This window comes from Thamnophis elegans, chromosome 3 (assembly GCF_009769535.1).
Source record: "Thamnophis elegans isolate rThaEle1 chromosome 3, rThaEle1.pri, whole genome shotgun sequence".
In the NCBI taxonomy this organism is placed as follows: domain Eukaryota; kingdom Metazoa; phylum Chordata; class Lepidosauria; order Squamata; family Colubridae; genus Thamnophis; species Thamnophis elegans.
Window position 1 is genome coordinate 102,233,133 of NC_045543.1, and position 21,314 is coordinate 102,254,446.

Genomic DNA, 21,314 nt, shown 5'->3' on the forward strand with positions numbered 1-21,314 from the left:
ATTAGTTTCCAGAAATCTACAAAAGGTTCACTAATTCTGTTTTATAAATATTGTTCAGAGATGTGTAGACTTTTTCTACATAAACTTGATTTTGTCTTTGTTCCTTGACTGCCTTCCTGATTAAGTATAATATTATAATTAAGTAAATTGTATACAAGATTAATGTGGGAATGTGTGCACCCTTGGAACACCTCAAAAGCCAGGTTACGGAAACACTGTAATGGAGTAAATCTATCTTTATGGTTGCTAGGAGTTGTCAGTGATTTAATGGTTGATAATCAATCAACTAATCACTATAATACTAGTATGTTTTGTAATTTTTCAGTATCACCAAAATCAATTATATTGATTACTTGGGAAAGAATTCTATTTTTTTTTTAAATGGGATATCTAAACTTACTTCTGTTGAACCCATTTTTCTGGGTCTGGAAAGGGGTGACTTCCTGTGTATATGAATTGGATCTGACACCATTGGCTTGAACATCATTATTGAACGATCAGTCTCATCTCTTTTATAAGAATGGGGTTCCTCATCATTCTCATTTCTATGGGATGTTTGCTTTGAATCATCATTCTAGAGGAAAACAGATATTTCATGTAATATAACATTTTGTCAAGCAAACTAAAAGCATAATTCCCTTGAATATTACATATCATGGTCTTAACTAGAAATGTGCATGGTTGTGACTATGACGCACTTACGCTGTTATTCTCATTCAGTTATTAATTAATTGATGTTAAGAGACATCACATGACTACCATTTGTGATTTTATTGACAGCTTCTCCATTGACTCTGCTTTTTGGAAGCCAGTTGCAAAACACACAAATGGAAATCACACGACTGCAGGACACTGTGATGGTAAATGCCCATCAGTTGTAAAGTGCCCAAATCTCAATTATTTTACCATGGGGACTTTGTAAATGTGAAGACCAGTCAGGAAATTACTTTTTCAGTGCCATTATAACTTCTAATGCTCAGAAAACATGACAGTTGTTAATCTATTATGCCTTCTCCATATCAAAAAGTACACTAAACCAAACATGCCTAATACCAAAGGTATCAATTCTGTTATAAGAGCACTCTAATTCAATTTGTAATGCAAGTCCTTGCTAATTATCACTTAATAGACTGGCTTCTATTTTACTTATAATTACATGGAAAGAGTATAATACTGTCTGATTTAAAGTAGTTAAATACATCTCTAAGTATATTTAGGAAGTTTCTAAAATTAAACAAAACCTGGAGATTTTTATTTAAGCAACCAAATACTGTGAAATAACATGAAAAGTGCTCTTTAAGTTTCATATGAGAAACATTTCTAGAAGCATTTACCTCCCGTGAAGCAGGTCTGTAGCCAAAACCGGATGGTAAGTTTTTATCTTCTTCACAGCCTTTAGCTCCTGGACTAAAATGTAACTCTACATGGAAGCGTTCTTCTGATGAGACCTCCTAAATAAATGGATAAGTCAGGTCATATTCTGACTATATGTAATTGGCTTTTCTCTTAAATTATTGTTTATTCTTTCCTTACCTTATTTGGATCTTCATACAACATGATAACTATTTGGGTCATGTAATTGAGTTCACTGACAACATTAAGGTAATCCATAGCTCTCTTCCACTGTTCATCTTTTGATGCCTTAGATGAAAAATGTAAATACCACTTGTTTAGTATTCTCTGTGTGCTTATCCCCCTTTTTATTCTAATTGTAAGTTGCAATCTTAAATGTATTTACAATATAGGCACTCTGAATGTATCTTCAGTTGATATATTTTATAATTCAGTGTTGACAAGTAAAACACCAAAAAAATAAAGATACATTGCCAGACAGAAATTAATCCTAAAGCATTTATTTTGCATATTATTTTTAACTTATTATCAAATCCATTAACATGTAAACTAGGCTATTAAACCTGTTCAACAAAACATGGCTTTAAAACTTAGTTTAGTTTTATATATTAACTAGTATTTTCATATGTTTTAGAGCACAATGAAATCACAAAAAGGTAACACAGTTTTTGCAAAGTAATCAGTCAGTGTTTCCCTTACTGAAACGATTAGAAGTCAACTATGATGACTCTTTAGATAATCTTTCAGGTTATTTGTGAAAGAAAAATTATTACTGAAGAAGTAGTGTATTCAGTTGGTTATGAAATGAATCTTCTTATCTTTGGTGATTCTGAAAAGGATTGCCACTGAAATACTTACATCGCATAAAGAACCGTAGCGAAGAGTTGAAAGCAATGAATGGACATGACTCTCACTGGTGAAGTACAGCCTAGTTCTCACGTGACGTTCAGGAGACATAACCCCACTAGAATACCTAAAAATAAAATTGCATAAGCGAGTAAAGAGAACCATACATTGTATACACTATTCAACAGATCTAAAAATCTAAAATTTCTAGATCTAAAATCTAAACATTTCCACAGTTTTCTACTAATAATAAGGAATTAGGCACACCGTTTAAGCTTCTGTATCAATTTTCTCCTGTTCATGATTAATTAACCTAGGCATAAAACAATATATTTTTGTTTTTGTGCTTACATTTTATGCAGCCTTTATGAATCCATATTTATTTTGGACCTAAATCTCAAATTGGAGGAACTCTGAAATCTTAATCAGTGCTACATTTATGTTTAATAAAAAATATACTTCACACTCTGAATTGTCTGAAGTTGAACCCTTGTTTTAAACTGCAGAATATAATGTTGTCTGCATTTAATAATCTGTGCATCCTTGACCAAAAATAAAACCAGAATCTTATCAGAACCTTTACCTAGAAGCTAAACTGTGAGTGCAACATGTGAGAAACTAAAATTACCTTTGAAAATAACAGAAATCAAGTTCAAGTGCCTAAATTTACCATGTTTGTGATCACATATAGATAAAGACCATAGATTTTTTTAATGCTAAAATTATATAGACTCCATAGGACTGGAGGCTCCCATTTTAATGAAATGTTTATCTAAATTTATTGTTATATAAAGGCTTTAATAATGTTGAAAAAATAGTTAAAAAAAACTTACAGTGGATGGAGTTTGTTAACAGTATCATCATCCTGAGTTCTCTGAAGATCAGACCGAATTTTCCTCAGTAGTGGATTACAGTAACCTTTAGCAATCTCTAATTTTTCAGCCTCAGTAATACCATATTCCTTAAATGCAAAAAAATAAAAATAAAAAAACAAAAAAACTTGGATACTCCTAAAAATTCCCACTCAATCTATAAGTCAATTTGTTAGATAAATACCTATTTCTACCTAAGCCCTAATGAAGTAATTTAACTTGCAGATAATATGTATGAGTACTTTCAGACATGCGGCTCTAATCCTTGTCCTGCTGCTAGATCTGCCCCTGGACTCAAAAAACCAACAACATTGCAATTCTTTGCCAAGTTGTAAATGGCTATTTTTCCTGAAGATAGGAAGGCATGTCAACTGAGAGAGCAATTAATCCATAGGATTAACCTACCCATAACACAGAATGGGACCTAAGCAATGACAGCAGCAGTAGAGAACTTGTTTCAACCTGAGTCCAGATAGCCTTGAGCAGGGGCCGTATGCTAGTTAGTAGGATATGATATGAACAAGTGCCCCCAAGCATATTTTTTGATACAGATTCCTCCAGAAAATGCATTCACTGGATTCACTAGATATATTTTTAAAGCCTTATTTTATTGCAGGGACAAAAGGTAAAGGATACAATATTCAGTGGAGGGAGAATAAGTTATTTCCTCCTTAACTCTATATTACAATAAGGCTTTAAATCACCATTTGTTGCAGCTGAGTTATTTAAAATGGAGATTCTCTGTAATAAAGATGTTGTGACAAGCTCATTTTTTGCTGACATTATGCCATTTTTTGGCTTCCTGGTGCAAAAACCACCCTTTTTGTTTTGGATTATCATATTGCCTATATGCTAAGGTCCGAATATATTGTATTTACATTGTTCCTTAAAAATTATTTTATTTTGTTATTTTGTATTGTTATTTTATTTATAATAACAAAAATATTATTATTGTCATTGTCGTTATGATTTTGTACTGTTGTTTTGTATTCTGTATGAATCAAATAGCTATTTGTAATAAATAAATAATTCTCTTTTCAAAATGTAATTTAAAATCATACGTTTAGGTTATCTTCTACGTGACTGCATTAACCTAATTCAAATTCATTTATAATTCCAATTCCTCCATTTCATTGATCGTTTGCATCCCAATCACCCATTAGTACTTTTATATGCTTTCTAGATGCTGTATTTAGCAACCCTTGCACTTTGCCAAATATTTTTTTCAATGTCTTCCACAACTTGTTAACATTGATGGTTATAACTTCATTAATTCTAATCTAGATGATCCTGTTGTTTACTGTATATTACTAAAGTATCTACTTAGCAATATTCTTTGAGTATCATTATAATTCTATTTCCTTCTATGGGCTCATAATCTGAATAGTGTATCATGTAATCCTCATATTTTAATTTTGTGAACCGTGTTTTTGCTCCTTCTTAGGGAGTAGATCTGAGTTAATCATAGGTCACAAACAATATGCCCCATGATTCTATTGGAAGCCACATTAAAATAAACTAATTATTGGATACAAGACTACATCTAGAAGAAAAATCTAATGAACTGTACAGCATTCACAACTGAATAAACAAATACAGAATTGCACCATTATTCTGGATGCAGTCTAATGTCAACAAGATATGTGTCATGTATATATAAATATCAGACTCAATTTAATAAGGTAAAGAGGTACTGCTCTTCAATTTGTGAAAAACTGCTTTATGAACTACAAATGCAGATTTGAGACAGTAAATTTAGTCATTTCTATAATAGTTAGCCCTAACCCTAACAATATTATCTGGAGAACATAGCCATTTTATTATAATGAGAGTACTATGTAAGTGGCAATGTACATACCTGAGGGATCACAATATCAGCCAATGCCTTTGACAGTCTGTACAATTCCATTGTATTTTCTAGCTTTAAGGAGACATTATGCTGAACATCGTATTTTATGCAGTCATAGATATCTGGGATTTTACTTATATCATATTTTCCATTCTTTGTTTTAAAGTCTTTTTCAAGCTTGGCCCACCTACGCAGCATTAGGTCCAATGTTTCACTGTGATAAAGTTGAATATCTAGTTGGACAATTATTAAAAAGTAATAATTACACACAGACTAAAATAGTTTATACTTCTGCAATTCTGGTATGTAACTAAGCCTATTGTTATCTTCTTTCCTGCGCAAGGTTACTGCTATTTTAGTTACATAGCAATCTACATTAGTGAAGTTAATTTGCTATTAATATATTAGAGTAACTAGCAGTCATTGGGCAAACTATTACAATTTCTTATTCTGAAAGTTGTTCCTGAATTAATAAAAAGATTGTCCCAACAGTTAATTACAAAATAAATATGCGTAATTAATATTATCAATCCAGCCCGATCAAGCAAACTGTTTACCTGCAAACTTAGGATCTTCCATTCGTTGTTTGATTTGAGATGTCAAACTCTGGATTAAGGAATATACCTTATCACATGTCTTAATAGGATTTTTTATCACTTGCATTGATTTTATCAGAGAAATGCTGCCAGATGGTGTCAGCTGTAGTACCAAACCAAAAAGAAACATGTAAGCTATAATACTTAAAGTCTACATCAGGGCTGTCAAACTCAAGGATCCAGCCCACGGGAGTCCTTAGATCTGGCCCATGGGGTCACCCTGGAAACAGCAAAGGACCGCAGTGCCTCTACCAACATAAACAGAGCTCATGGGCAGCCCTCCTGCATTCCATTTATGCTGGCAGAGGGTTGCAGGAAGCTGTTGCAGGTGAAAACGGAGCTCCGGGGCACATTTTTGCAGTGCAGTCGGGTCACCACAAGTGCCCTCAGCACGAGTGACATTGAACTGGCCATGCCCACCCTCCCACTCCCCGAGGTGAAACAGAACCCTGATGCGGCCCTCATTGAAATCGAGTTTGACACCCCTGGTCTATATATATAGCATCTGATATCCAAATCCCTGAAAAATATATATTTTTAAAATGTGCTGTCCTATATGAGAAAAACTTATAAATAAAAAAAACATTTTTACTTATCTTTTAAATACAGGTAGCCCTTGACTTACATTTAGTGACTGTTCAAAGTTACAATGGCACTGAAAAAGTGACTTATGACCATTTTCACACTTATGACCTTTGCAGCAGCACCATTATCATGTGATCAAAATCCGGACACTTGGAATTGCCACATATTTATGACGGTTGCGGTGTTCTGGGGTGATGTAATCCCCTTTTGCAATCTTCTGATAAGCAAAGGCAATGTGTAAACCAGATTCACTTCACAACCATGATAGTAATTTAACAGCTTCAGTGAGTTACTTAACAATTGTGACAAGAAAAGATGTAAAACTGAGTAAAACTCACTTAACAAATGTCTCATTTAGCAACAGAAATTTTGGGCTCAACTATGGTCGTATATCAAGGACTACTTGTATACCACTAAAAAACCTTGGCTAAAAGAAACACTAATTTAAAATAATGACTATATGAACAATTATGTTTATTAGTTCTAGTTGACAATATCCGATTTAACTGATGTCCATCTTTGCCTTATTTTCCATTAATGCTCCTACTTTATTATTTCAAATCATGTAACTACAGCTACATATTAAATTATATATATATATTATGTTTAAAAACTCCAAAAGGCCCCAAGAAGGACCAGACAACTAGGCTTTTAGATTAAGGCATATCATGGAATTTGTATTCCTCGTGTTAATGAATGATCTTTGGAGAGACCAAGATCAGAGAGTACAGCCTTTTTAGTTTCCTGATGTCTCAACAGCTTTCCATATGATCAACCACTTCTGGACTGTCTCCAGAGGATTGGGGGGAGGGGGTTCTCCTTCTTCCTGAGGGCAGTTTATATTTCTTTTTTTCTCTCCCTCCCTCCCTTCTTCCATTTACACAGCCACACATCTCAAGTACATGACTCTGGATGTCTTACAATTTACAAACAACCACATAAGTAAATAAAATACCATATAAAAAAGACATGAAAGTAGATAAAGCATCCATGTAAACAAAATATTAAACCAAATCAGCAATCAGATTTCAGAAATATGGATTCAGAAGGATACCATAGTTGATGGTATCAAAGGCTACCAAGAGGTCCAAGAATGAATGCAGAAGTCATCCAAAAGTGACAACAGTGCTGTTTTAATCCCATATCCAGGTCTGAAACTTGACTGGAAGAGGTCCAGATAATCCTCTTCTTCCAAGGTTCTCGGAAGCTGTTGTACAACTACCTTCTCTAAACATGTAAGGCTGGAGACTGAACAAAAATTGTCTAGTATGATTGGGTCTAATGGATGGCTTGTTGGGTGAGTGAGCCAGCATTTCTTAAAGAAGACTTCACCACAACGAAGACTTGGCTAAATGTCACCTCTAAGATGCAGCAACCTAGGGACATGAATCTAATATGCAGGCAGGGATATTCACACTAATGAGAAATCTGTCCATTTCATAAGGTCCAACAGGTTCACACTTCCATCAGATAACACAGCAAGACTGCACCTAGATCTGTATAAAGGCTGTCCAACTGGGAGCGGATTCAAGGAGCTCTGTCCAACAGATGCCTGACATATTCCTCTAAACAGCCTTGTACAACCTTTCCTTGTCTTTCACAATTTCAATTTATCTGTAGAGTATTTTCTAACCTTTTCATAGTCCTCAGAAGTAAAGTCTCTATCTCTCTGGAGAATTTCATTAAGGCGTGCCTTCACACGATGTTGGCAGCTGCTAAGAGAGTCACTGTCACTGTCCAACAGACCATTCATATTAGCACTTTTGACCATCTGCACAAGTATAGGTGTGAGTTCCCCTTCCAATGCCAATAGACCCTGGGGAAATAAAGTTACTGAATAGAATTAAGTATATTAATTCTCAAACTAAACAGAATATATAAATTCCAAAAATAAGTGATTGTCTTACCCACTATGAATTTGTCAGAAAAGATGCATTGCAACTTACACACAGATAAAATAATTCTAAAACTGCCCAAATTCAAGTCCATCACAACATGTGATACCAAATATCATATTTATATTTGCAGTGAGGAAATATTGTTTTAATCCATTATAGATTTATCATCTCTTCTTTTTATATGATGATTCTAAGCTTGTATTATGATAGATAGGGGGAGAATCCTGTTCAGTTTTTCAACACTATTTTTTATTTCAGGTTCCCTTACAACTTCTTTTTTATATTTTTAATAAGTTAAAATGCTATAAACATTATGTTTTGTCATAGAACCATTTGCTTCAGCTCCATATCATTTTTGTTTCTGGGCACCATTTTCAACTGTTTAATTTGGTTTGGGATCTGATTACCAAAATGAGGGGCAATACTTCAAGCAGTTCAAACTGATGGAAGACTATTCAAACTTACAAACTGTTACACAATAAAAGCAGCATTAAGCAAAACAAAAACAATCAATCGCAATTCTGTTTGACAATCTGCCACACTCATTATATTCATGTGCTAAACAATAAGATTGTCAAGTTTGGGGGTAACATATAGCATGAACTTAGCCATTGTGGTTTGTAAAATAAGGTTTGTAGCTTGCCATGATGTATGAATTCAGCCAATTGTAACACAAATTAATAGACAGTATACATGTTGAATGAACAGCCATTGAAATTTTCACTATCACTTCTAAATCACTTCAGTTTGATCAAAAGGCATTTTCTGAACTTGATTGGATGTTCAAGTATTAATTTTCATTTATGAATAGATCATCGCAGATTGAAATTTTTTGAAATGAATTACAGTAGTTCATACAGGAGAGCCAGTTTAGTTAGTGGCTAAGATGCTGGAGTATAAACTTTTAGTTTTAGTACTCCCTTAGGCATGGAAATTGGCTGGGTGACTAAGTCAATTACACTCTTTCAGCTCAATCCACCTTACAAGGTGGTTCTTTTAGAGAAAATAGGGGAAGGAAAATCACACACACACACATGCTACATTAACTAGAAAGGGATATGTCATGTTACATGATCCATTGTGAAGTTTGTGCAAAGGATTTTGCATGAATTAAAATTTCAATCTGGTGGGTTCGAAGTTTGAGAAAGGTTGGTTGAGAATATCTACAACTCATTCTCTAATTTCAATTCAAAATATATTGTTAATAAAGATGGTATGTAGATCAAATAAAAAATCTTGATAGAATTGCTACCTAATTAGACTCAAATTAACTAGGCTGAGAGAAATACATGCATGCAATTTTTATTTTTTAGATCTATTTTTGTATCATATTGCATGCAATTCTTTATGCATACTTATATTTTTCTATCCAATAAACTAGCAATTTATACATTTCATGCAAATGTGCTGAAAAATGTTGATGCTGATTAAGTACTGATGAAGTAGTCTATTTTGCATTGAAAGATTGTAAGAAATTATCTTTTCTATGTATAAATATAAAAATGCAAAGAAGCGGAACTCTTCCTGCAAGTAACCAATACACATTTCATATTTTCTGCTGATATTATACTACCTTTGCAAAAGCTGCCGCTGTCATTTGAACTCTTCCTTCATCAGATGCATAGATTTTGAGATCATGCCGATAGGTACTATGCAATCTAAGTAGACCACATCCTGGAAATCCTGCATAATCACCTACCAAAGAAAAAGACTGAAGTTTCTCGTTTGTTTCTGTAGATCTTCTCTTTTCATAGATATGGCTTCCAGCTATTACAAAAAATTATTTTATTTATTTATAAAATTTATATGCCGCCCAATCCCGAAGGACTCCGGGAGGCTTACAAAAAAGAGGGGGGAAAAAGACACATAACGAGAAAAAAAAAAAGGTTTAAAATAATAAATAAGATACCTTGTCCACCGGGATACATACATCGGAATGCTCTTCCTAGTTCCTCTGCCTGAACTCTACCTGCAGGTGTCAATTCTCCTCCCCATTTGAGAACTAAGAGTAGAGATGGCTCTTGTTTGTGGTTATCTAAATACATACAAGACGGGTAAAAAGATTTTTTTTAACTTATGTTCAAAAGTCAAGATGAAACCAATGTTATTTTTCTACAGGGACAATCCAAAGAATATTGTTACTAATTCTGTATGTTGTAGTGAACTGAATTTGATTTTGAAACAGCAGTACTTTAAGGTATATGGCAAATTATTCTGAAATAAAGGAATGAAGGGATGTTATCTGATGCATGCAGAAATAAGTAAAAAGCAATACTGAAAATCCTATATAGGATATATATTATAAACTGAATTAATGTATTGATATTAATCAATTCAATAAACCTATTGATCAATTCAAGAATAATCAGATCGACCTTAGCTCTGTTGACCTTTCACAAAGTTCTAACGGCATAACTGTGTTCCTAGAATTAAATAAATAAACTAATTAATGCAAATTAGTTTCTAAAAATAATCAAAATACCTTCTTCTTCACTAGATGTTTTAGGACAACCATGAGGAAGATACGTCAGTTGTACTTTGCGATTTATGCCAGAAAAATGTCCATACCTAAAAACAGCAGTGAAGATATTAAAAATCACACAATACTGGTAAAGGAAATACAACAGATCAGATGAACTGATAAAATATTGCAATACACCAGATTTTGGAAATATCATGATTACTCCAAAAGAAAGGCTACCGTGAAATGAAATTAAGAGGTTGACCCTGATCCTTTAAAGGATCCACAACATTTGCAGCCTAGCGGCCCAGATGAGGGTGGGAAAAAGGCAACTAGGCTGAATAAGTGGAGGGCCAGCACACACATGTGCTCACACAGCTCTGCTTGCACGAGTGGAGTTAAGCTGCTTACTCACTCATGAGAGTGGAGCTGCACACACACATGCATGCCAGTCCACCTCTCATGTGGCCCAGTTCTGAATATGCCACGGCCCGAAGGTGAGAACCCCTGCTTTAAAGGAACACCAGAACAAAAAAATAATAATAATTCTGTTTTCTTTATCATTGTCTCAGTCAATCTAATGCAACCAACTTCCTTTCAGACAAATAAAGCAACAGTCAGAATTAGGTTTAAATTAGCAACTGATCTGACAAAGTAAATTAAGACTAGTTCCAAAGTTACAGATGTATCTATGAAGAAGATCAGGTAATCTTTACATAGTTGTCTTAAAAGGTATTTTTATTATATCAAAAAACTTGAAATAAAATACTTACATCTCCAACACAGTCTTTAACTGTTCAAGTTTAGATTTGTTTTCTTCAATTTCAGAGTCATTATTCTGTCCAAGTTCGATTAAGAGCTGTCTTGCAATATCAAGTACTTCCTAAAAACAGTGGTAATACAAGCAGTTCATGAAAATGGATAATTATGCAAATACATAGAAAAGAATTTTTTTTAAAAAAAGAAACCTTACCTGTAGTTGCCTAGGCTTCTTCAGCTTTAACTTCCCAGACTTATACCCATTGCATTTTTCAAAAAGATCAAAAAACCTTTAAAGAAACAGAGAATGACGAATTTATTTCACAATATAAGCAGATATACATTCTAGCATTAGCTAGTGATAATGGCACAAATATCAACTTCCCATGGATTGATAGAACTTGTATTCGTTTCATTAAAAAAAAAAACACAGGTATTTGCTGAATATTATCTCATAACAGAATTTGGATTACCTGAAAATTCAGTGAGGTTTATATTTACAAATTTTTAAAGAAAAGTTCATTTTTTATGTAAAAAACTGTTTGTTTGTTTGTTTATTTATTTATTACAATGTATATGGAAGTCCATCTCATGATGACAACTTTTAACCATAATGAAACACAGTGTTATAACATAGTAAGCACATAATCCAGCAGCCACATTCTGATCCCCATTCCCAATAATATAGCCAACTCTTCAAGGCTTATAAAAAGTAAACAGGCTTAGGGCTAATCTATGCCAAATCTGGGGGAAGATATGCCAAAGTGTGTGAGCCATCACAGAAAAGGGTCTTTACCTGGATCCCACCAGATGTAACACTTTAAAATGGAGTCACAGCATGCCTCTTCAATCAGATTTGATAGGAAAGATAAACACAAATGGTGATAGGTGGTCCTCCAAATAACCTATCCCATGCTATGAACTTGATAGATAACTACCACCACCCTTATGTGAACCCAGAAGCAAAATGGTAACCAACAAAACTCATAGAACAAAAGTGTACCAGTCAAGGAGCACACATAACTACAAATGAAGATGAATATACGTGTCCCAGGATTCAATCTGGATCCATCACCGGGATCAGAGATTTTGTCTTCTGATCTTGATGGAGTCCATTGAGAGTGATCCATATTGAATCCAACACATAATTGCCCACACTGCATTATGAACCAACAGAGTTTCCAGATGCTCTTCAAGAGCAGCTCAAAGTAAAGTGCCTTGCAGTAGTCTATTTGGGAGACAACTATGGTATGCATCACTGTGAGCAAAACATCTCAGTCCAATAATGATTACAGGCTGTGCATAATATAAAGCTGAATAAAAGCTCTCCTGTCTGCAGCTGCCACCTATTCCTCAAACAGGAAACCCAGAAAGACACCCAAATTGCATTACATCTGTTTGGGGGTACTGCGATACCTTCCAGAATTAAAGATGGAAAACAAGAGCCAGTCAGTGTGCTACGTTGAGTTGAAGCTTGTCCTTCCTCATCCAGATCACATCATTTCCAAATATGGTTTCAAACATGAATCTCCAGGGTACTGTTTGGTCAGCATGGGTAGAGATAACTGATGTGATACATATAACTGCATAACTGATGATACCCATGCTATCAGGTGACCTTAACCAGTAGTTTCATGTAGATGTTAAAAGGAGCAATCTGACCATGACAGAAGAGCAATAAAAGTCTCCCCCAACTCTAGTTCATGTTGCTACTGCTTCATCAAGGAATTCACAGCAGATGTGCGACCACTGCCATGAATTGGGTCCTTGATGACTTGTATCATCCCTACAGCTATCATAGTGACCATGAACTACTATGCTACCTCATACTCCATCCCCAGGTTTTTTTTTTATTTAAATCAAGCAGGTAAGGTAGGAAGATTGGTCCATAGCATGGAAACTGGTATATCAACAATCCCTAATGATCCCTAGAACCCAATAAACAGAGCCTTCTATTCAATAATTTATGAATGCCACCAATCTTGGGATAACCATAGCCCCTCCTCCACCTTCTGTCCATGACTGATAGCGCAAAGTAAAATCTGTATGGGTGCATCTTCAAGAAAGGAACACTTCCCTCAGATCCCATCCAGATTCTAATATTAAACACCATGTCATTCCTCTTATTCGTGATAGATTCTGAAGTCTGATTCAGAAACAGCAACCAATCCATGACCTCTGAAGGCCTGTTGACCAGAAAATGGAGTCAAACACAGTGTTATAATATAACACCAGTGAAAAGCATCAGGGCTGTTTCCCAAGTGGGGCCCCTCCCACTACACCTTCCTCATCCATTACTACAGACATGTTCTAGCTTACCATTAACACACATACCCCAGACCTTCCTCCTCTCCCAATTCACTGGGCCATCTCTAGATGAAAGAGTTCCAACTATGCCACAAACCAGAAAGTCCATCCTCCAGGACACTTCTATTCATGCCATCAGCTTCTCCAGCAGCCCTAGACCACACACTTTACCCCTACAAACTTCCAAGTTGTATCCTATTGTACTTTAATATCATAAGAATTTCATCAAATTTAGAAATAAATACCTAGGAGGATTTTCCCGATGTGAGGCCCCTTAGTTATGTTTAAAGTATAATCCCTAGAATTCCAAGTCAGCAAGCAGAAGTAAGAGTCCCAACATTCGTGGAAGACACTTGTTGTATAATGCCTCTTAGTTCAAACCCTAATACTAAATTGCAAAAAAAGTATTCAACTTAAATATTTCACTGTTTCTTTTTATCACCAAGATGCATACTTTTGGTTTTTAACTTCCATTTTCATTTTTTGCTTTGGTGTCCGATCTCCATGCCGTATTACAGCAATCACACACCTAAGCTCCATCCTGCAAGTATAAAAGGAATATGATTAACTATATGCTTCTATTTATTATTGAAATTAAACAATATGATTTAATCATAAGCAAAATATATATTTAATTGTGGAAGACACCAAAACGCAAAATCTAAAAAGACTTAGTAAGCAACTTCCTAAATTGGAATAAAGAGTCAATGGCAACTTGTTCCATAAAACAACTACTATGGAATAATTATCCAGAAAAATGATGGGCTTACTTGTTGCAATTTGATTCTGAACATAAAGTGTTCCTTTTGTGAATAGAAGACTGTGTTCATAATACTGCAGGGTTTTGAGCTTTGTGTTAAGATAGTAAAACATTCAATTTGACTGAGGCATTGCTTTTGATCATGTATGGAGGTGGATTACCTATCATCTGGAGATAGCAAAATTTACACTCCTTTTTAACAAAGGGAGAAAGAACTGAAAGACCATGAATCGTAGGGGAAATGTTTGGATTCTGTCTTTCTGTTCAGCAGCCTTGAGCTCTGAGGAATATGAGTAACTACTACTTTCAAAATGATAGGTGAAATGATTAAGCGTGTTATGTTAAATGTAATCTTGGCTTTACTATACTTTACTAAAGTGGTCATGTCACGCCGGTCATCATCTGCCCAATTTTATCTTTTTTGGGGTGATAGCTGTTACGCAATCACCAAGTTTGTTAAACAAACCCATTGGCCACAATGGGTGGGTTCTTTTTGGTGAAAACTGGAACACCAGTTCCTGGCCAAAATTTTAAAAAAATCATAAAATGCAATCATGTGACTATGGAATATGGCAGGTGGTCATAAATGTGGACTAACTGATAAGTGCCCAAAATGTGATCCCATGACCATAAGGAGTGGCTACTGAAACTTCAAATCCAGATTTTAAGTCCCTTTTGTAGGATCCATTGCAACTTCAAAAGGTCAGTAAGCAACCAATCGTAAGCCAAGGGTTAACTGTTATTTCAGGCTGCATTCATGACTTTATCATTAGAAAGTATTATTTTTGCTTAGAATTTTACGGTCTAGGTTCTGAACATAGAGTTTTTCTTTTTCCAATAAAATTTCATTTATCTCCTGTAAGAATAGTTTATTTTCTATAGAGGGAACAAAATGAAAGAGTGCACCATCTAGCGTGATATATGTACATCACACAGGGGCAGATTATATTATCAACATCATTTATTTTTTGCCATTTTTAAGATGTAGTTGCCAAAAACACAATATAGGTCAGGGGTGTCAAACTCGCATCATCATGTGATGTATCACAACTTTTTTCCCCTTCGCTAAATCGGGCATGGGTGTGGCCAGTGCGTAACGCATTCGGCCCACGGGCCGCAAGCTTTGAACCACTGGTATAGGTTGTGAGAGAATCACAAGCCCATAACCTAAACCAAAATGTGAAGTCCACAGGCTTACTGGGGGAAAAGGACTGGAGATATCTAGCTTTCCATTTGATAGGCTCAGCTGTTCTGTTATAGTTATGTGGTGGAATGTGGTGGAGTGTTGTATGAGAAGGGGATCTTTCCCAAGGACCAAAGAGGTGTCAGCGTGGAATCTTTGACATGGAGGAAGAGGCCAGAGAGGATTCTCCCCAACCTTTCATAAGGTTTATCTAATAGTTATGCAGAGTGTGCGTCAGTTTGTCAAAATTCCTGGTTATTGGTGAGCAATAAAGAAACTACTCTGAGAAAGATCCCTGTGTTGTTCTTGGTTTCTAGATAGACAAGTTACTATCTATGGAATATGTATATTAACAGAACCTAACATGGATAAAGAAAAAAAAAATTGGTGCAATTGTATGCAAATATGTTCTTCTTACATTGTTCCTGAGGTGGTTGGCACAATAGGAATATCTTCTGCTTCCAAAGGTATAGACCAAGGGATCTGAAATTGTGGAGCAAGTTCTCTCATAACTATATTTCTGAAAGAGGAAAAGTAAATTATTTCTTGAATTAAATAATAAATAATAATTAATTTAATTAAATAAATATTTATATACCATGAAATAAATAATTTGTAGCAATAACCTACAATTTTAATAATTAAATGTACTAGTTTTTTTTACACCCAGTAAAGAAAATTCCTCTGAACAATTTTGAGAATTGACCATCATTATTATTTGACAAATTAAGACTTCTGGTTTAACATGATTATGTGAGCACATATTTATTAAGGCTGTCAGAAAATCAAAAGCTATAAGCTATGAAAGTTGCTTATTTGGCAAAAATCACTTTCAAAGTTAGACTTCTAAAATGTGCAAGTTTCTTAACTAGGGCATTTATGTGCTCCATATACCGTATTTTTCAGAGTATAAGAAGCTCCAGAGTAAAAGACACAGTTTAGTTTCTGGGGAGGAAACTAAGAAGAAGAAAAAATCTGCATGGTATTCAGCAGGTTCACTTCCTGACTTAGAACACATTAACAAGGTCAATGAATAGGCATAGCAACTAAGTCAGCCAATGAGGGCTATTTGGAATCTGAAATAAGATTTGCCACATGAGCAACAAGGAGACAGGCTTAGCTGAGGAATGAAAGTGAAACTGCTTGTGTTTTGCTTGTATTTACTGCTACCTTGGAAAGCCTACTTTTGGTATTGTATTGTATATTATTATTATTTTGAATCCTGCTTACTTGTGTGTGCTTTCTGAATGTGATTACTGCTGCAAACTCTGACCAGCCAGGTCAGCTTCAGAACTTCTTGCAGCCTGATTCAGCACAGCTAATTGGTGAGTGGATTGGACTGCCGGAATACCCCAAAACAGCTGTTCCGACTGCAGGGATTGCCAGGGAATGTTGCTGCCTCCATGCCTTACATTTTTGGCCTCTGGTGGGTGGGTGGGTAGCTACATTAGGTGTATAAGAGGCACCCAAATTTTCACCCTCTTTTTGGGGGAGAAAAAGGTGCATCTTACACTCACAAAATACGGTAGCTAGTATAAATAAATAAATAAATAAATAAATAAATAAATAAATAAATAAATAAATAAATAATTTTTTTAGTAACTCCTGAACAGCAAAACCTACTTTTGCACAAAGTAAGCTTATCTTAATAACTCGCTTAAAAAGTTAACTTCCTGAGATTTTATCCATTATTGTTCCCCCAAAGCACTACTAGGAAAGTATTTCTTTTATTAATTAAGATTTTATAGCACAAAAATGACAAACATGGAAAATGGAGAAATCTGGTATTCAAGTCAAACAAAAGATCATTATGGGTCAATAATAGTGTCCCAAAGCCCATTCAAGTTCTTTAAACTCTTACCCAAGGATTTTAGCGCAATCATCATAATACTTCATAGAATTCTTCACAAAACTGAAGCCATTGACATCACAGACATAAGACTGTCCATTTGCACGCAACAAGTCAAATCCACAAACTGTTTGCTATCAGAGAAATCAACAACATGCTCAAAACTTGTAAATATCATGTACAGACATGTAAAACTCAAAAAATATATGTAGCAGAAACAAAACATTCCACATATTATTAATCTAAAATATTACATGATAGTGTTCTGTTTTCTTGTATCTCTTTAAATGTTTATCTGTCTTAATCTATGTTTAAAAGGGACATTTGGAGAGGCATCTTTTTGAATTTAACTTTCATATAAACTCTTGTCCTATTCTTTCTAAAATTCCCAAAACAGGCTAACAGTACAAACAGCCCTAAGAAATGCAAAACATCTATTTATAGGGGCTTACTCCCATGTTGATGCAAATAAATTTCAATTATAGATTTTCTTAAGATTTTCTCAGCTGATCAAAGCAGGAGAAAAAAACCACAGAAAAAAAATCTGTAATAATTGGAAAGCAGGAGATCCTCTATATTAAAAACAACAAAAACTATTTTCTGCACATTTTTGATGCAAGGGGTCAGCAGTATGATCTTATCAATGCCGAGCTGCTTGCTATAGCATAATTTTGCTATTTTGCAAAACTGAACAAATTTTTTAATTATTTTTTTAATGGCCTTATCTTATGAGATTAGCATTCTCATTTTAAACTTCATGACATTTGACCATTTTTTTTTGGGGGGGGGGGGAGGGTTATCTGGCCCATCACATGAAATCACTCCATGGTATCCAAGGCCTGAAAAAGGTTCTGACCCCTGGAATAGGCAATACTTTCAGAAAATAATTTGCTCTGAGATATATGTTATTGTAATCTTGTTACCTTAAATGCCAGGCATACTTTCCAAGCTATTAGCTTTTCCCTTGCATTAAGTATCACTGGATACCTCACTTCTTTGCCTTCACTATCACGCTCCACCTTGCCATCCAGAGCAGGGGATTTACGTGCTTCTGCATGTGCATAATCTGGACCTACAGTGTACACCTATATTTGAGTGTAAAAGGAAAAGACAAAGCAAGTAAAATCTTCTTGGTTAAATACATGGCATTAGGTGTAGTTTCACTTCCTAGCCAGTTCCATTTCCAGCTTTCCTGATTTAGAATTTTACATTTCCATGGAGATAAAAGAGACAAATTAAAACACAATAGAATGTACCCAGAACTGCCAGATCAGGCATGGTAAGAGAGCCCTTAGATAGAGAAGGCTATAGTGTATCCTATATTCCTTGACCAGAAGAAGGAATTAAAGAACAGAAGATCAAGCAATATCAAAGGCCAGACAGATTCCAAAACTTATTCTGGAGTATTTAGACAAAACCATTCACTTTATAAAGCAACTATGCTCCAAAGATGTCCAAAGAGGAGCAAGGTAAACAAATCATTCAAGTAATTGGAAGAAAAATAAGTAATTCAGAGAGGCAACCAAGTGTAGAAAGTTATCAAATCACTGAGATTACTGTACAAGTATTTGATAATAGAAAGGTCATCTTTTTTCTCTCCTTTTTAAAATTCTGCACTCTTGTCCCTTTTCATCTTTATTTACATTGTATTTAATTATATAATAAACCTTGATTTTAAAAAAAATTACAAACCGGGGAGCAGGTTATATGCAGCTGTGCAACACAGGGAAAAATATAACTATGTCAACAATTCAAACAACATACTTCATTTGCACTCTCATGCTCTTTAAAATATATTTTAAATTTTCTTTAAAAACAATTAATTTTCACTGAATAAAACAAAGAATGTTAACTATTTCACATTTAACTACAGCAATACTTCAGCAATAGTAAACATTTCACAGAGTTGCTAGGTTCCTTAATCATTTGACTGTTCCAAAATTAAATCTAAATATGCAATTATACCTTCACATCAGTACCATCTGTAGGCATGAATTCCTCATAGATGTATGAACCAGTTTTTCTCACGTTGCTTTCAGGAGAGTAAACACTGCTTCTGCTACCAATCTGAAATACATTATTTCCATCAATGTTAATATATGCTAAAAAATACTCACAAACACATTTTTCCTTCTTAAAAATTCCTCTGAGGAGAGTAAATTGTATTTATAAAGATTTATAAAAACAAAATACAACATTCTTACCATACTATACCGTGACAGGGTAGGAAAATACCCTGGCTGCACGGACTGAAAAAAAATCTCTTCTAGGAAGGTTTCCTGAGATATATAAATTTATAAAAGAGAATATTTTTTAATCTCTCCTTTTGAAAAAGATCACTGCTCACTCTTCAATCCTAACTTAATTAATAAATTGAAAGAGATAATTATAAAATTGTTTGACTTTATCTTTGATTGAAGGCATTTTAAGTGGCTTAGCAATAGATATGAGAGCAGAGAGGTTATTTGGATAAAAGGCAGGATCTCAAATACTATTTGGTTTTTTTTAGTAATCCTTTTATTGGATTGAAGGGTTGACCTTGGCTGATTCTTCCCACCAACAATCAACTCCCAGATGAGCACAGATTAACACCAAAATTGACATCAGACCACCAATCAAGCATTAAACAATACCACAAACAAGCTAACAGTAAACAATCCAATAAAGAATCTCCAAAACCACTCCCACCAACACTGAGAGGAAAGGCCATGGAGTATAAAATGAGACTAAACCCTACCCCCTATTAGCATTGATGATGCTACTTGGTTTGGGTAATGAAACATCTGTAAGAAAACAATGAAGCTTAGAGCACCAGTGACCCTGTCATTACAACCTTAAGTTATGAATATTCTCCTCTATCAGTATTATTGAATTGACTTTTAATGTCATTCTTCATTACATACAATATAATGAATATTCTACTTTTTACCCTATTGTTAACATTATCCTTTATTTTTATTTCATTTTTGTGAATAAAACAATATCACTATTCTTAAAAAGAAACTCACTCTTTTCCCCCCTCCCTTTTCAGCTCAGACTCAAGGAAACCCTGCTCCTTGGGAGCTGTGAAACCTTAAAAACCATTTGGAAATGTTCAGATGAAGAAAAGAAATTGAGAATAGCATATTCTATATCATGAAGAGAGAATTTACTTAAAATTTATTTCTTCATCTTGAACCTGTTATGGGAGAAAGGTAAAAAAGCACTCACTCATCAGGCTGACAGGAATACTATAATTCAGTAGTTCTCAACATTTTCTTCACAGATCCCCTTAAAAACCATATGTGACCACAGATCATGGCCAGGGACCACCAAAACTTAACTCAAGATTTAAACCATATTTCTTCAAGCCTTCACAGACCTCTGCGATGACATCAAAGCCCTCCAGGGGTCAGCAGACCACAGGTTGAGAATCAAGCTATAATTGATGTATTCCTAATCTTTATTTATATGGTGGGGAGGGGAATACATTCAATAAAATTTCTTTTTGCAGAAAGAAGGGCAGCAAAATGAAATCTAAATTAAGATGTAATCTAATCACTTGTTTACAGATCAAATCTACCTTGTGGTATTTAGCAGCCATTTTTTATATCCACTATTTCTGCTTCATTCTATCCCACCTCTAATTATGAAACCCAGATATACAAATTACCTGTAATTCTTCAGATAATGCAATCTGCAAGATAACTCTCAGAATGGAATGCTATTCTTTTCAATCTAATTACCACCACCACCATCAGCACAGAATATTTACAAGAAGGAGCAAACTAGATTATTCTTGTGTAATTTACATTAGTCTTACTTTCCGAAAGAGCCTCTGACTTCCCCCACCGGCAGATGTTGGATAATAAATATATACATTGTGGTCCTCTGCACTAACTGGTTTTTCCACAAATGGCTTTTGGAAAACTTCCCCATTCACTTCCACGTGATCTTCTCCTTCAATCAAATTGCATTCTGGAAAAAGAACATAAAAAATGCAGACTTCAGGCTTCA

At 34.7% G+C, this 21,314-nt stretch overlaps 1 protein-coding gene across 11 annotated transcripts in view; it reads right to left on the reverse strand.

The window, feature by feature from the left end:
* The window catches only part of PPIP5K2 (diphosphoinositol pentakisphosphate kinase 2), a 54,952-nt gene that overhangs the window by 18,558 nt on the left and 15,080 nt on the right, over positions 1 to 21,314 (reverse strand). For 10 of the 11 annotated variants that reach the window (XM_032212553.1, XM_032212547.1, XM_032212546.1 and 7 more), the window contains exons 6-24: positions 21,121 to 21,275; positions 19,284 to 19,385; positions 18,242 to 18,403; positions 17,331 to 17,452; positions 15,888 to 15,989; positions 13,981 to 14,067; positions 11,434 to 11,509; positions 11,234 to 11,343; positions 10,482 to 10,567; positions 9,909 to 10,034; positions 9,573 to 9,694; positions 7,735 to 7,917; positions 5,478 to 5,619; positions 4,930 to 5,153; positions 3,033 to 3,160; positions 2,212 to 2,326; positions 1,534 to 1,641; positions 1,335 to 1,451; positions 401 to 574 (exon numbers count right to left, since the gene is read on the reverse strand). In XM_032212553.1, the coding sequence (XP_032068444.1) occupies positions 401 to 574; positions 1,335 to 1,451; positions 1,534 to 1,641; positions 2,212 to 2,326; positions 3,033 to 3,160; positions 4,930 to 5,153; positions 5,478 to 5,619; positions 7,735 to 7,917; positions 9,573 to 9,694; positions 9,909 to 10,034; positions 10,482 to 10,567; positions 11,234 to 11,343; positions 11,434 to 11,509; positions 13,981 to 14,067; positions 15,888 to 15,989; positions 17,331 to 17,452; positions 18,242 to 18,403; positions 19,284 to 19,385; positions 21,121 to 21,275 (2,441 nt within the window). The remainder of the gene's footprint in view (positions 1 to 400; positions 575 to 1,334; positions 1,452 to 1,533; positions 1,642 to 2,211; positions 2,327 to 3,032; positions 3,161 to 4,929; positions 5,154 to 5,477; positions 5,620 to 7,734; positions 7,918 to 9,572; positions 9,695 to 9,908; positions 10,035 to 10,481; positions 10,568 to 11,233; positions 11,344 to 11,433; positions 11,510 to 13,980; positions 14,068 to 15,887; positions 15,990 to 17,330; positions 17,453 to 18,241; positions 18,404 to 19,283; positions 19,386 to 21,120; positions 21,276 to 21,314) is intronic. The other variant, XM_032212544.1, reaches the window with a different exon arrangement.